Source organism: Oncorhynchus gorbuscha, linkage group LG17 (genome assembly GCF_021184085.1).
Source record: "Oncorhynchus gorbuscha isolate QuinsamMale2020 ecotype Even-year linkage group LG17, OgorEven_v1.0, whole genome shotgun sequence".
NCBI classification, from domain to species: Eukaryota; Metazoa; Chordata; class Actinopteri; order Salmoniformes; family Salmonidae; genus Oncorhynchus; species Oncorhynchus gorbuscha.
The window spans coordinates 14,559,276-14,576,316 of NC_060189.1; the positions used below are offsets into that span (position 1 = coordinate 14,559,276).

General features: G+C 48.7%; 1 protein-coding gene across 1 annotated transcript in view; it reads left to right on the plus strand.

Moving 5' to 3' along the window:
* The window catches only part of kif26ba (kinesin family member 26Ba), a 247,243-nt gene extending 234,298 nt beyond the window's left edge, over positions 1 to 12,945 (plus strand). The window contains exons 18-19 of the mRNA XM_046307708.1: positions 11,937 to 12,087; positions 12,513 to 12,945. Coding sequence (XP_046163664.1) covers positions 11,937 to 12,087; positions 12,513 to 12,661 — 300 coding nt within the window. The 3' untranslated portion in view covers positions 12,662 to 12,945. The remainder of the gene's footprint in view (positions 1 to 11,936; positions 12,088 to 12,512) is intronic.
* The last annotated feature ends 4,096 nt before the right edge of the window (positions 12,946 to 17,041 follow it).

A 17,041-nucleotide genomic window follows, 5' to 3' on the forward strand; every position in this document is an offset into this window, starting at 1 on the left:
AACAGAGAGAGACGGAGACGGAGAGAGACGGAGACAGAGAGAGATGGAGAGACGGAGACAGAGATGGAGACAGAGAGAGACGGAGACAGAGAGAGACGGAGACAGAGGAGACGGAGAGAGATGGAGACAGAGAGACGGAGACAGAGAGACGGAGACAGAGAGACGGAGACGGAGAGAGACGAGACGGAGACAGAGACGGAGACAGAGAGAGACGGAGACGGAGAGAGAGACGGAGACGGAGAGAGACGGAGACGAGAGAGACGGAGACAGAGAGAGACGGAGAGAGACGAGACGGAGACAGATGGAGACGAGAGAGAGACGGAGACGGAGAGAGACGGAGACAGAGAGAGACGGAGACAGAGAGAGACGGAGACAGAGAGAGACGGAGACAGAGAGAGACGGAGACAGAGAGAGACGGAGACGGAGAGAGACGGAGACAGAGAGAGACGGAGACAGAGAGAGAGACAGAGAGACGGAGACAGAGAGAGACGGAGACAGAGAGAGACGGAGACAGAGAGAGACGGAGACAGAGAGACGGAGACAGAGAGAGACGGAGAGAGATGGAGACAGAGAGAGACGGAGACAGAGAGAGACGGAGACAGAGAGATACGGAGACAGAGAGAGACGGAGACAGAGAGAGACGGAGACAGAGAGAGACGGAGACAGAGAGAGACGGAGACAGAGAGAGACGGAGACAGAGAGAGACAGGAGACAGAGACAGAGAGAGGAGAGACAGAGAGAGACGGAGACAGAGAGAGACGGAGAGAGGAGACAGAGAGAGACGGAGACAGAGAGAGGAGACAGAGAGACACGGAGACGGAGACAGAGAGAGACGGAGAGAGAGGAGACAGAGAGAGAGACAGGAGACAGAGAGAGACCGAGAGACGGAGACAGGAGAGAGACGGAGACAGAGAGAGACGGAGACAGAGAGAGACGGAGACAGAGGAGACAGAGAGAGACGGAGACAGAGAGAGACGGAGACAGAGAGAGACGGAGACAGAGAGAGACGGAGACAGGAGATACGGAGACAGAGACGGAGACAGAGACGGAGACAGAGAGAGACGGAGACAGAGAGAGACAGAGAGAGGAGACAGAGAGAGACGGAGAGAGACACGGACAGAGAGAGACGGAGAGAGAGACGGAGACAGAGAGAGACGGAGACAGAGAGAGACGGAGACAGAGAGAGACGGAGAGAGAGATGGAGACAGAGAGAGACGGAGACAGAGAGAGACGGAGACAGAGAGAGACGGAGACAGAGAGAGACGGAGACAGAGAGAGACGGAGACAGAGAGAGACGGAGACAGAGAGAGACGGAGACGGAGAGAGACGGAGAGACGGAGAGACGGAGAGACGGAGAGAGACGGAGACAGAGAGACACGGAGACAGAGAGAGACGGAGACAGAGAGAGACGGAGAGAGACAGACAGAGAGAGAGAGACAGAGAGAGATGGAGACAGAGAGAGACGGAGACAGAGAGACGGAGACAGAGAGAGACGGAGACAGAGAGAGAGAGATGGAGACAGAGAGGAGACAGAGAGGAGACAGAGAGAGACGGAGACAGAGAGAGACGGAGACGGAGAGAGACGGAGACAGAGAGAGACGGAGATGGAGACAGAGAGAGACGGAGACAGAGAGAGACGGAGACAGAGAGAGACGGAGACAGAGAGAGACGGAGACAGAGAGAGACGGAGACAGAGAGAGACGGAGAGACGGAGACAGAGAGACGGAGACAGAGAGACGGAGACAGAGAGACGGAGACAGAGAGACGGAGACAGAGAGACAGAGAGAGGACGGAGACAGAGAGAGACGGAGACAGAGAGAGACGGAGACGGAGAGAGAGAGAGAGACGGAGACGAGAGAGACGGAGACAGAGAGAGACGGAGACAGAGAGAGACGAGAGAGAGGAGACAGAGAGAGACGGAGACAGAGAGAGACGGAGACAGAGAGACGGAGACAGAGACGGAGACGGAGACAGAGAGAGACGGAGACAGAGAGACGGAGACAGAGAGAGAGAGACGGAGAGAGACAGAGACGGAGAGAGACGGAGACAGAGAGAGACGGAGACAGAGAGAGACGGAGACAGAGAGAGACCGAGAGAGATGGAGACAGAGAGAGACGGAGACAGAGAGATACGGAGACAGAGAGATACGGAGACAGAGAGAGACGGAGACAGAGAGACGGAGACAGAGAGAGACGGAGACAGAGAGAGACGGAGAGAGATGGAGACGGAGACAGAGAGAGACGGAGACAGAGAGAGACGGAGACAGAGAGAGACGGAGAGAGATGGAGACGGAGAGAGACGGAGAGAGACGGAGACGGAGACAGAGAGAGACGGAGACAGAGAGAGACGGAGACAGAGAGAGACGGAGACAGAGAGACGGAGACAGAGAGAGACGGAGACAGAGAGAGACGGAGACAGAGAGAGACGGAGACAGAGAGAGACGGAGACAGAGAGAGACGGAGACAGAGAGAGACGGAGACAGAGAGAGACAGAGAGAGATGGACACAGAGAGAGAAGGAGACAGAGAGAGACGGAGACAGAGAGAGACGGAGACAGAGAGAGACGGAGACAGAGAGAGACCGAGACAGAGAGAGACAGAGAGAGATGGAGACAGAGAGAGACGGAGACAGAGAGATACGGAGACAGAGAGATACGGAGACAGAGAGAGACGGAGACAGAGAGATACGGAGACAGAGAGATACGGAGACAGAGAGATACGGAGACAGAGAGAGACGGAGACAGAGAGAGACAGAGAGAGATGGAGACAGAGAGAGAAGGAGACAGAGAGACAGACAGAGACAGACGGAGACAGAGAGAGATGGAGACAGAGAGAGACGGAGACAGAGAGAGACGGAGACAGAGAGATACGGAGACAGAGAGACGGAGACAGAGAGAGACGAGAGACATGGAGAGAGAGAGACAGAGAGATGGAGACAGAGAGAGACGGAGACAGAGAGACAGAGAGAGACGGAGACAGAGATACGGAGACAGAGAGATACGGAGACAGAGAGAGACGGAGACAGAGAGATGGAGATGGAGACAGAGAGAGACGGAGACAGAGAGATACGGAGACAGAGAGATACGGAGACAGAGAGAGACGGAGACAGAGAGATACGGAGACAGAGAGATACGGAGACAGAGAGAGACGGAGACAGAGAGAGACAGAGAGAGATGGAGACAGAGAGAGAAGGAGACAGAGAGACACGGAGACAGAGAGAGACGGAGACAGAGAGAGACGGAGACAGAGAGAGACAGAGACAGAGAGAGACAGAGAGATGGAGAGAGAGACGGAGAGACAGAGAGAGACGGAGACAGAGAGAGACGGAGACAGAGAGAGACGGAGACAGAGAGAGAGACAGAGAGAGACGGAGACAGAGAGAGACGGAGACAGAGAGAGACGGAGACAGAGAGAGACGGAGACAGAGAGAGACGGAGAGAGACGGAGACAGAGAGAGACGGAGACGGAGAGAGACGGAGACAGAGAGAGACGGAGACAGAGAGAGACGGAGACAGAGAGAGACGGAGACAGAGAGAGACGGAGACAGAGAGAGACGGAGACAGAGAGAGACGGAGACAGAGAGAGACGGAGACAGATGGAGACAGAGAGAGACGGAGAGAGATGGAGACAGAGAGAGACGGAGAGAGATGGAGACAGAGAGAGACAGAGAGATACGGAGACAGAGAGAGACGGAGACAGAGAGAGACGGAGACAGAGAGAGACGGAGACAGAGAGAGACGGAGACAGAGAGAGACGGAGAGAGACGGAGACGGAGAGAGACGGAGACGGAGAGAGACGGAGACAGAGAGAGACGGAGACAGAGAGAGACGGAGACAGAGAGAGACGGAGACAGAGAGAGACGGAGACAGAGAGAGACGGAGACAGAGAGAGACGGAGACAGAGAGAGACGGAGACAGAGAGAGACGGAGACAGAGAGAGACGGAGACAGAGAGAGACGGAGAGAGACGGAGACGGAGAGAGACGGAGACAGAGAGAGACAGAGAGAGATGGAGACAGAGAGAGATGGAGACAGAGAGAGACGGAGACAGAGAGAGAAAGAGACGGAGACAGAGAGAGACGGAGACAGAGAGAGACGGAGACAGAGAGAGACGGAGACAGAGAGAGACGGAGACAGAGAGAGACGGAGACAGAGAGAGACGGAGACGGAGAGAGACGGAGACGGAGAGAGACGGAGACGGAGAGAGACGGAGACGGAGAGAGACGGAGACGGAGAGAGAGGGAGACGGAGAGAGAGGGAGACGGAGAGAGAGGGAGACGGAGAGAGACGGAGACAGAGAGAGACGTAGACAGAGACGGAGGCGGAGAGAGACGGAGACAGAGAGAGACGGAGACAGAGAGATGGAGACAGAGAGAGACGTAGACAGAGACAGACAGAGACGGAGGCGGAGAGAGACGGAGATGGAGAGAGAGCTGGAGGGGGAGAGGTGGAGGAGAGGGAGAGAGAGGTGGAGGAGAGGGAGAGAGAAAGGAAGCAAGGTGATAGAGAGGAAAGGATGGAGGGGTAACCTCGGCCCCAGGCTACAGAGCATGTAAGCCTGGGATATCAACCACTCTGAATTGGTCGTAGTGGGAGTGACCGTAGAACTATATGGGAGTGACCGTAGAACTATATGGGAGTGACCGTAGAACTATATGGGAGTGACCGTAGAACTATATGTGAGTGACCGTAGACCTATATGCGAGTAACCGTAGAACTATATGGGAGTGAACGTAGAACTATATGGGAGTGACCGTAGAACTATATGGGAGTGACCGTAGAACTATATGGGAGTGACCGTAGAACTATATGCGAGTGACCGTAGAACTATATGGGAGTGAACGTAGAACTATATGGGAGTGACCGTAGAACTATATGGGAGTGACCGTAGAACTATATGGGAGTGACCGTAGAACTATATGGGAGTGACCGTAGAACTATATGGGAGTGACCGTAGAACTATATAGAGTGACCTACCGAGTAAAGTATTTGTCATTTAATTTTAGTGAATCACACAACTGCGAGGCACGGCTCTGTGCTTGTGGTGTGCTAGCATACAGGGAGGGTTAGGGAGGAAGCTGGGAGATGATTGGTTGGTAGATTGGCCGATTAAACCAATATAATTGGCTTAATCGGTTTAATTCTACATCCCTCTCTGTATTCAATGGCTAATGAAGGCCAAGTTTAACGGGTTGGTCCACCAGACTCTTTGCGCATTTGGGCAGAAGTGTCTGGGAATGAGATTAGGTGGAGGGAGATGAAGGATGGTGGGAGAGAGGTAGAGGAGAGGGAGAGAGGAAGGGAACAAGGTGAGCGATGAGAGGTAGAGGAGAGGGAGAGAGGAAGGGAACAAGGTGAGCGATGAGAGGTAGAGGGGAGGGGGAGAGGGAGGGAACAAGGTGAGCGATAGAGAGGTAGAGGGGAAAGAGGGAGGGAACAAGGTGAGCGATAGAGAGGTAGAGGGGAGAGAGGGAGGGAACAAGGTGAGCAATAGAGAGGTAGAGGGAAGGGAGGGAGAGAACAAGGTGAGCGATAGAGAGGTAGAGGGGAGAGAGGGAGGGAACAAGGTGAGCGATAGAGAGGTAGAGGGGAGAGAGGGAGGGAACAAGGTGAGCGATAGAGAGGTAGAGGGGAGAGAGGGAGGGAACAAGGTGAGCGATAGAGAGGTAGAGGGGAGAGAGGGAGGGAACAAGGTGAGCGATAGAGAGGTAGAGGGGAGGGAGAGAGGGAGGGAACAAGGTGAGCGATAGAGAGGTAGAGGGGAGAGAGGGAGGGAACAAGGTGAGCGATAGAGAGGTAGAGGGGAGAGAGGAGGGAACAAGGTGAGCGATAGAGAGGTAGAGGGGAGAGAGGGAGGGAACAAGGTGAGCGATAGAGAGGTAGAGGGAAGGGAGGGAGAGAACAAGGTGAGCGATAGAGAGGTAGAGGGGAGGGAGAGAGGAAGGGAACAAGTTGAGCGATAGAGAGGTAGAGGGGAGGGAGAGAGGGAGGGAACAAGGTGAGCGATAGAGAGGTAGAGGGGAGGGGGGGAGAGAACAAGGTGAGCGATAGAGAGGTAGAGGGGAGGGAGAGAGGGAACAAGGCGAGCGATAGAGAGGTAGAGGGGGAGGGAGAGAGGGAGGGAACAAGGTGAGCGATAGAGAGGTAGAGGGAGGGAGGGAGGGAACAAGGCGAGCGATAGAGAGGTAGAGGGGAGGGAGAGAGGGAGGGAACAAGGTGAGCGATGAGAGGTAGGGGGGGGAGAGAGGAGGGAACAAGGTGAGCGATAGAGAGGTAGAGGGGAGAGAGGGAGGGAACAAGGTGAGCGATAGAGAGGTAGAGGGGAGAGAGGGAGGGAACAAGGTGAGCGATAGAGAGGTAGAGGGGAGAGAGGGGGGGAACAAGGTGAGCGATAGAGAGGTAGAGGGGAGTGAGGGAGGGAACAAGGTGAGCGATAGAGAGGTAGAGGGAGGGAGAGAACAAGGTGAGCGATAGAGAGGTAGAGGGGAGAGAGGGAGGGAACAAGGTGAGCGATAGAGAGGTAGAGGAGAGGGAGAGGGGAAGGGACCAAGGTGAGCGATAGAGAGGTAGAGGAGAGGGAGGAAGGGAACAAGGTGAGCGATAGAGAGGTAGAGGGGAGGGAGAGAGGAAGGGAACAAGGTGAGCGATAGAGAGGTAGACTAGAAGGAGGAAGGGAACAAGGTGAGCGATAGAGAGGTAGAGGGGAGGGAGAGAGGAAGGAACAAGGTGAGTGATAGAGAGGTAGAGGAGAGGGAGAGAGGAAGGGAACAAGATGAGAGGTAGAGAGGTAGAGGAGAGAGGGAGGGAACAAGGTGAGCGATAGAGAGGTAGGGGAGAGAGGGGAGGGAACAAGGTGAGCGATAGAGAGGGAGGAGAGAGGGAGGGAACAAGGTGAGCGATAGAGAGGTAGAGGGGAGAGAGGGAGGGAACAAGGTGAGCGATAGAGAGGTAGAGGGGAGAGAGGGGGGAACAAGGTGAGCGATAGAGAGGAGAGGGGAGAGGGAGGGAACAAGGTGAGCGATAGAGAGGTAGAGGGGGGAGAGAACAAGGTGAGGATAGAGGGTAGAGGGGAGAGAGGGAGGGAACAAGGTGAGCGATAGAGAGGGAGAGGAAGGGACCAAGGTGAGCGATAGAGAGGTAGAGGAGAGGGAGGAAGGGAACAAGGTGAGCGATAGAGAGGTAGAGGGGAGGGAGAGAGGAAGGGAACAAGGTGAGCGATAGAGAGGTAGACTAGAAGGAGGAAGGGAACAAGGTGAGCGATAGAGAGGTAGAGGGGAGGGAGAGAGGAAGGGAACAAGGTGAGTGATAGAGAGGTAGAGGAGAGGGAGAGAGGAAGGGAACAAGATGAGAGGTAGAGAGGTAGAGGGGAGAGAGGGAGGGAACAAGGTGAGCGATAGAGAGGTAGAGGGGAGAGAGGGAGGGAACAAGGTGAGCGATAGAGAGGTAGAGGGGAGAGAGGGAGGGAACAAGGTGAGCGATAGAGAGGTAGAGGGGAGAGAGGGAGGGAACAAGGTGAGCGATAGAGAGGTAGAGGGGAGAGAGGGAGGGAACAAGGTGAGCGATAGAGAGGTAGAGGGAAGGGAGGGAGAGAACAAGGTGAGCGATAGAGAGGTAATAATATAATAATAATATATGCCATTTAGCAGACGCTTTTATCCAAAGCGACTTACAGTCATGTGTGCATACATTTTAGGTATGGGTGGTCCCGGGGATCGAACCCACTACCCTGGCGTTACAAGCGCCATGCTCTACCAACTGAGCTACAAAGGAGGGGAGGGAGAGAGGAAGGGAACAAGTTGAGCGATAGAGAGGTAGAGGGGAGGGAGAGAGGGAGGGAACAAGGTGAGCGATAGAGAGGTAGAGGGGAGGGGGGGAGAGAACAAGGTGAGCGATAGAGAGGTAGAGGGGAGGGAGGGAGGGAACAAGGCGAGCGATAGAGAGGTAGAGGGGAGGGAGAGAGGGAGGGAACAAGGTGAGCGATAGAGAGGTAGAGGGGAGGGAGAGAGGGAGGGAACAAGGTGAGCGATGAGAGGTAGGGGGGAGGGAGAGAGGGAGGGAACAAGGTGAGCGATAGAGAGGTAGAGGGGAGAGAGGGAGGGAACAAGGTGAGCGATAGAGAGGTAGAGGGGAGAGAGGGAGGGAACAAGGTGAGCGATAGAGAGGTAGAGGGGAGTGAGGGAGGGAACAAGGTGAGCGATAGAGAGGTAGAGGGAGGGAGAGAACAAGGTGAGCGATAGAGAGGTAGAGGGGAGAGAGGGTGGGAACAAGGTGAGCGATAGAGAGGTAGAGGAGAGGGAGAGGGGAAGGGACCAAGGTGAGCGATAGAGAGGTAGAGGGGAGAGAGGGAGGAAGGGAACAAGGTGAGCGATAGAGAGGTAGACTAGAAGGAGGAAGGGAACAAGGTGAGCGATAGAGAGGTAGAGGGGAGGGAGAGAGGAAGGGAACAAGGTGAGCGATAGAGAGGTAGACTAGAAGGAGGAAGGGAACAAGGTGAGCGATAGAGAGGTAGAGGGGAGGGAGAGAGGAAGGGAACAAGGTGAGCGATAGAGAGGTAGACTAGAAGGAGGAAGGGAACAAGGTGAGCGATAGAGAGGTAGAGGGGAGGGAGAGAGGAAGGGAACAAGGTGAGTGATAGAGAGGTAGAGGAGAGGGAGAGAGGAAGGGAACAAGGTGAGCGATAGAGAGGTAGAGTAGATTGATGGAGAGAAGGGAACAAGGTGAGCGATAGAGGTAGAGGAGAAGGAGAGAGGAAGGGAACAAGGTGAGAGGTAGAGAGGTAGAGGAGAGGGAGAGAGGAAGGGAACAAGGTGAGCGGTAGAGAGGTAGAGGAGAGGGAGGGATCAAGGTGAGAGGTAGAGGGTAGGGAGAGAGGAAGGGAACAAGGTGAGAGGTAGAGGGGAGGGAGAGAGGAAGGGAACAAGGTGAGGGGTAGAGGAGAGGGAGAGAGGAAGGGAACAAGGTGAGCGATAGAGAGGTAGAGGAGAGGGAGAGAGGAAGGGAACAAGGTGAGAGGTAGAGAGGTAGAGGAGAGGGAGAGAAGGGAACAAGGTGAGCGATAGAGAGGTAGAGGAGAGGGAGAGAAGGGAACAAGGTGAGAGGTAGAGAGGTAGAGGAGAGGGAGAGAGGAAGGGAACAAGGTGAGCGATAGAGAGGTAGAGGAGAGGGAGGAAGGGAACAAGGTGAGCGATAGAGAGGTAGAGGAGAGGAAGGGAACAAGGTGAGAGGTAGAGAGGTAGAGGAGAGGGAGAGAGGAAGTGAACAAGGTGAGAGGTAGAGAGGTAGAGGAGAGGGAGGAAGGGAACAAGGTGAGCGATAGAGGGAGAGAAGGATGGTAGTGGAGGAATAAAAAAAATCTGCAAAATATTGGAAGAGAAAATGTAACCAGGACATTTAGTTCCAACCACATGACGTTGAACAACATAATCTTCTTCATGCTGTTAGTTTCCTAGTAGTATAGTAGTACTAGTAGTACCTAGTAGTATAGTAGTACTAGTAGTACCTAGTAGTATAGTAGTATAGTAGTACCTAGTAGTATAGTAGTACTAGTAGTACCTAGTAGTATAGTAGTATAGTAGTATAGTAGTATCTAGTAGTATAGTAGTATAGTAGTACCTAGTAGTATAGTAGTACTAGTAGTACCTAGTAGTATAGTAGTATAGTAGTACCTAGTAGTATAGTAGTATAGTAGTACTAGTAGTACCTAGTAGTATAGTAGTATAGTAGTATAGTAGTACCTAGTGGTATAGTAGTACTAGTAGTACCTAGTAGTATAGTAGTATAGTAGTACCTAGTAGTATAGTAGTACTAGTAGTATAGTAGTACCTAGTAGTATAGTAGTACTAGTAGTACCTAGTAGTATAGTAGTACTAGTAGTATAGTAGTACTAGTAGTACCTAGTAGTATAGTAGTACCTAGTAGTATAGTAGTACTAGTAGTACCTAGTAGCATAGTAGTACTAGTAGTACCTAGTAGTATAGTAGTACTAGTAGTACCTAGTAGTATAGTAGTATAGTAGTATAGTAGTATAGTAGTATAGTAGTACCTAGTAGTATAGTAGTACTAGTAGTACCTAGTAGTATAGTAGTATAGTAGTACCTAGTAGTATAGTAGTACTAGTAGTATAGTAGTACTAGTAGTACTAGTAGTACTAGTAGTACCTAGTAGTATAGTAGTACTAGTAGTACCTAGTAGTACTAGTAGTATAGTAGTACTAGTAGTACCTAGTAGTATAGTAGTACTAGTAGTATAGTAGTACTAGTAGTACCTAGTAGTATAGTAGTACCTAGTAGTATAGTAGTACTAGTAGTATAGTAGTACTAGTAGTATAGTAGTACTAGTAGTACCTAGTAGTATAGTAGTACCAGTAGTATAGTAGTACCAGTAGTACCTAGTAGTATAGTAGTACTAGTAGTATAGTAGTATAGTAGTACTAGTAGTACCTAGTAGTATAGTAGTACCTAGTAGTATAGTAGTACCTAGTAGTATAGTAGTACTAGTAGGACCTAGTAGTATAGTAGTACTAGTAGTATAGTAGTACTAGTAGTACCTAGTAGTATAGTAGTACCTAGTAGTATAGTAGTACCTAGTAGTATAGTAGTACTAGTAGTACCTAGTAGTACCTGGTAGTATAGTAGTACTAATAGTACCTAGTAGTACTAGTAGTACCTAGTAGTACTAGTAGTACCTAGTAGTACTAGTAGTACCTAGTAGTACTAGTAGTACCTAGTAGTATAGTAGTACTAGTAGTACCTAGTAGTACCTAGTAGTATAGTAGTACTAGTAGTACCTAGTAGTATAGTAGTACCTAGTAGTATAGTAGTACTAGTAGTACCTAGTAGTATAGTAGTACCTAGTAGTATAGTAGTACCTAGTAGTATAGTAGTACCTAGTAGTACTAGTAGTACCTAGTAGTACCTAGTAGTATAGTAGTACCTAGTGGTACTAGTAGTACCTAGTAGTATAGTAGTACTAGTAGTACCTAGTAGTATAGTAGTATAGTAGTACTAGTAGTACCTAGTAGTATAGTAGTACCTAGTAGTATAGTAGTACTAGTAGTATAGTTGTACATAGTAGTACTAGTAGTACCTAGTAGTACTAGTAGTACCTAGTAGTATAGTAGTACCTAGTAGTATAGTAGTACATAGTAGTACTAGTAGTACCTAGTAGTACCTAGTAGTACTAGTAGTACCTAGTAGTACTAGTAGTACCTAGTAGTATAGTAGTACTAGTAGTAACTAGTAGTATAGTAGTACTAGTAGTACCTAGTAGTATATTTATAGTTGTTGTTTTATTGAGTGACTTATGTACTTGGCATGTTTCAGTCTATACCTGGCCAACCTGGTACTCCTCTCCTCATAACACTCTCTCTGTTCTCTGTCTAATGAGCTACTGTCTGGTAGACGTCCTGATCCACCAACTCCCTCTTTCTCTCCTCTGGGCCTTTCTCTCCTCTGGGCCTTTCTCTCCTCTGGGCCTTTCTCTCCTCTGGGCCTTTCTCTCCTCTGGGCCTTTCTCTCCTCTGGGCCTTTCTCTCCTCTGGGCCTTTCTCTCCTCTGGGCCTTTCTCTCCTCTGGGCCTTTCTCTCCCCACCTTTCTCTCTCCCTTTTTCTCTCCCCACCTTTCTCTCTCCCTTTTTCTCTCCCCACCTTTCTCTCTCTCTCCCCCACACCTCTCTCTCTCTCTCCCCTACCTATCTCTTTCTCCCCCACACCTTTCTCCCCCCACCTCTCCCCCACCTCTACCTCTCTCTCCCTCTCTCTCCCCCACCTCTCCCCCTCTCTCCCCCACGCCCCTTTCTCTCCCCCACCTCTCCCTCTCTCTCCCCCACCTATCTCTTTCTCCCCCCACCTATCTCTCTCTCCCCCTACCTATCTATCTCTCTCCCCACCTCTACTGCCCCTCATTTCTTTTCATCCCCTCTCTTCACTGTGGCTCCATCAGGAGGTGGTTCATGTCAGTGCTCAGCTGAAGATCTTGGAAAACAGGCAGCAGCGAATATCTGAGGTCCGAGCCAAGTACGACTGGCTGAAGAAAGAGCTGGAACAGACCAAGCAGCATCTGATGCTGGAGCCCGAGAAATGGACCACTGAATGTAAGTGTGTGTGTGTGTGTGTGTGTGTGTGTGTGTGTGTGTGTGTGTGTGTGTGTGTGTGTGTGTGTGTGTGTGTGTGTGTGTGTGTGTGTGTGTGTGTGTGTGTGTGTGTGTGTGTGTGTGTGTGTGTGTGTGTGTGTGTGTGTGTGTGTGTGATACTTGCATTTCAGCCACAGCTTTGACACCTACAGTAATCATTCTGGTAAATGTTAGGGAGCTCAATGTTTCTCCACCTGCTACACCTATCATTGACACCTGTGTGTTCCCCTGTCCACCCACTGTAGAATATCCCTTCTTCTAAAAATGTCCATTCTACTCATTGTAATGATATGGCCTGTCTCTGCCCCTGGTTTTAACATATTTCGGTCTCTCTGTCCCTGTAGCATGACGGTAACATAATGTCCATCTCTGTCCCCTCCCCATAGTTGACCTGCAGCAGACGTTTGAGGTGGACTCTCTGGAATACCTGGAGGCTCTAGAGGTGATGACAGACAGACTGGAGACCAGGGTCAACTTCTGCAAGGCTCACCTCATGATGGTCACCTGCTTCGACGTCACCTGCCGACGCAGGTAGAACTAAGAACGGCCAGGCGGACCACACCTCCTCTAGGACTCATGGGAAGTGGAGACAACACAACAGGAAGAGAGAGGGATGGAGCAGAGGGAGGGATTTCCCTGAGGAGGTGCAGAGGCAGATGGAGACAAAGGCATCCGGAGACTAAAGAGGAATAGTTTTTTAAGCAGCGGGGAAGGGAGCAGGAGAAGAGGAGGAGGAGGAAGAGAAGGAGGAGGAAGAAGAGGAGGATGAGGAAGAAGAGGAGGAGAGAGAGTGTTTTAAAGGAGTATATCTGAAGAGGAGGAGAGAGAGTGTTTTAAAGAAGGAGTATATCTGAAGAGGAGGAGGAAGTAAAGGAGGAGGAGAGAGAGTGTTTTAAAGAAGGAGTATATCTGAAGAGGAGGAGGAAGAAAAGGAGGAGGAGAGAGAGTGTTTTAAAGGAGTATATCTGAAGAGGAGGAGGAAGTAAAGGAGGAGGAGGAGAGTGTTTTAAAGAAGGAGTATATCTGAAGAGGAGGAGGAAGTAAAGGAGGAGGAGAGAGAGTGTTTTAAAGAAGGAGTATATCTGAAGAGGAGGAGGAAGTAAAGGAGGAGGAGAGAGAGTGTTTTAAAGAAGGAGTATATCTGCCACGGATAGGAAGATCACTTTTGCAGAGCAGTTGTTGTAGTTTGTAAATAAAGTTTTGCTTGCTTTGAATAAGGCCTGGCTGCCGGATGGCTATTAGTCACGTAGGGAAACAAAGAGAAAAGAATGACAGAAAGGAAAGACAACCCACCATGTGTGAGAGAGACAAGTGCCTTGTGAACACTGACATCTGAAACATTTCTCCTGTATTTGTGTACAAATGGTGCTCGCTGAAAAAAAATGATAGATCTTCAAAGTCAAAATCACATGAAAAAAGTTTCTCTGCTTCCTCCCTGCCGAGCTGTTCTCGGTGGTTTGTACTTATATAGTTCTACACTAGTTATGATGCAACATATGAACTGTTGCGTGTTCGTTTTTCTCCGTGTTTTTTTAATTGTCTGAAGAAAGTGGGACCACACGAAGTGCTTTAGGGGATGCTATATACAGGTGTAGGATCTTCATTTGAGACAGTTTTCTACAGCAGGAAAATAATCCTGCAGCCACAGGAAATGTAAATTAATAAGTGGATTAAAATTAACATACACTTTTGTAGGGGTTGATTACATTTTTCATAAGGGAAAATCAAGTCCGACATTTCTAAGTATAAATGACAAACTTCAGAAGCCTTTTTAAACCCCAAATACACAACATGTTTAAAATGTCCTGCATTGCAGGAAAGTTGTCCTGCAACAGGGTGATCAAATGAAGCTCCTCCATCTGTAAGGACAGACAATGTGAATGGTGGTGGTGAAATGCTAAGCCAAAACATGGTTTCTCTTATGGACCATTGATTTCCTTGTCACCACTCGGGCTATGGTTTTGGCACCCGAAGTATTCAGTTGTGTGTTCAGGCCTACCGTACACCAATCCCCCCTCCTACTAACACCTTGACCAGACCCTCCACATTGCGTTTGTGAGTGTTGAATGGTCACACTTTATTTGAATCGTTTGGATAACATCTGTAGATGCTCTACTATGATGTCATACTATCAACAAACTAGCTGTTGATAAGAAACTGTTTGCTGAGGTTACAGTTACACATATATGTTATTCAATCGTTTCATCCAAACTGCTCCCGCACGTGAACGAGTGTCTGCATATATAAAATAGAACTTTATTTGAAAAGCTCGAAACGATTCATGTTCCGCCTCTCTCATCTACTCATTGGTTTTCACAAGCATACTAACCCATGTGAGTGATTGAAAGATGAGAGGAGAGATTCATCAAAGATAACTAACTAAAAACGAACGAGGTTTCCCCTTTAATCTGGGAATTAATCGTCAGAGTAGAGAAACACACAATTCGACTAAGACCCAGGAATAAAATATGCCATTCCATATGCAATTCAGTTAAAATAACAACCCAATGTTTATCTCCCAGGACAAACTAGCAACAGTAGTGTTTCCACGTGTCCACACATTAATATAGTTGGTTCACAGTTGGTTTTGGTATTTTAATTAACCTGCGTGTCATGATGTCGTCTGGTGGGGACAGACAAAATCAACATGCGCACGTTGGCATGCGCAGAGCCGGTTTGGTTAAGGTGTGAAGATGATCAAGAGGTACAGAGAGACGTCAACTAGAAGGGAGGAGAGATGGATGGAGGAGAAAATGCTAGAAGAAATAGTAACATTATGAAACATAATAAATACCACAGAGGGAATGGGTGTAGCTATGTGATAAATGGGTTAAAGTGAAGCTGTCCTACAGTATTCTATAGGTCTAAGGCTGCGTTCACGCAGGCAGCCAGATACTGATCTGTTTTACACTAATTGGTCATTTGACCAATCACATCAGATCTTTTTCCGAGCTGAAACCGATAGGTCAAAAGAGCAATTAGGTAAAAAAAAAAGAAAAACATCAGAATTGGACTGCCTGTGTAAACGCAGATGGATATCTGAGCTCAATATGAGCCTAGAGGAAAACCTCCCATTCACTCTGCTTGGTGCCACTGTCATGGTGCATTCACTTTGGGAACATTTTGTAAATATATATATGTGGTGCTTGAGACCATTTCCAATCTAAATGTTTGTATAACTATACGCATATAGCCTGTTTCCTAAAATAACTTTAAGACACAAATGCTTCTTCTTCATCATCATCCTATTGTATTATGTACAGTGTTCTTGGGTGCTTTGAAAGGCGTTTATTTAAGTGGTAATGCCAGAGAAGCCGGTGTCTGGAAGATATATTGGCACGGGTGTTAGGCCCGAGACGAAGTCAGATGGAACAGAGTAAAAAGGCATTTTAACATTATAGATTTAGCCAGTGGTAACTTGTAGAATGGACACCGACTGGAATGTGGTTTTAACCAATCAGCATTCAGGATTAGACCCACCCGTTGTATTAACATGAAATGTATCATTTGTATTATTCTTATTATCATCCTCATGCCCTTTAACCTTTGACCTCTCCCCTCTGTCATGGTCATGAATGAAGGATCTTGTTAATTTAACTCAAGACGTGCTGGAACAGAAAGTTGCTTATATTGAATCATTTATTATCCACACACCTTCTGGTCTGCAAAGCTACTATGCATTTAAAAAATAGACAGAAAATAATTGTACATATGCTGAGCCCATTTCATATAGAGGTATATTCCAACATAGACACTTATCATTTTTATTTTAGATATTTAATTTTTCCTGCGCTGTTTTTGTTTGCAACTCAGGGGGGGTAATCTGGTCCTAGATCTGTTCCTAACTTCAACCTGGAGCCTGTTGATGATGGTACACTCCAGGGTCACGTTCAGGATGGTGCAACGTTTCAAAACCTGCACATATAAATGTATCATGTTGAACAGATTGTCTGTTTTGTATAACAGGGAATTGAGTCCACTCTCTTCGCTCCATCGAACGTCTCACCTTCGAACAATCGAACGTCTCACCTTCCTGAATACACCCTGGGCAACCCATGGAAACGTCTCACTCCGGTGGTCAAATCAAATGTATTTATATAGCCCTTCTTACATCAGCTGATATCTCAAATTGCTGTACAGAAACCCAGGCTAAAACCCCAAACAGCAAGCAATGCAGGTGTAGAAGCACGGTGTCGTGGTGTCTTGGTTGTCAGGGGGTCTGATATGTTGTAGAGAGATCTATTTCTCTGGCTGTACAGTCTGTGGGGAGTAGGAGAGGTACTGTAGCTAGCAGGTTTGGCCTCATCAGTCAATTTTAGGAAGGGAAATGATATTCAGCCAAAAGATCTCCTGAAAAGAGTGAATAGAAATGGGATTAACCTGTAGTCCATCCCATGCTAGCTAGGCCTTACTGTGCGGTGGCTGGGCAGGGTGTGTGTGCTTTCAGGAGGCACAAACAGGGGGAAATAAACCCTTTTGAAATGGGAAACTAACATAGTTGGACCAAAAACATTTCCTCCTAATTGTGCCTGCTCAACCTGACCCATGTCTGTGTGTAACTCCATCATCAGAAGCACTTCTGATAGACAAACAGACTGAGAATCTGACGGTGATACAAGGATTGCTGTAAATAAAGGATTGTATTCAAGTAAATGTGTTATTTTATTCTCTTAATGTTACCATGCTCAACCAACCCCCGTCCCACAAAGTAAGAAAAAATATTCAAATTATCCAATGTGCAGTTATTATGTACATGAACCAATAAGAGCACTGTTTTTCATGTGCTGGTTATGAACAGAACATTTCCACCAATGTTTACCATAGATGGAACCCACACAGAGCCTGGATGGAACCCACATAGAGCCTGGATGGAACCCACATAGAGCCTGGATGGAACCCACATAGAGCCTGGATG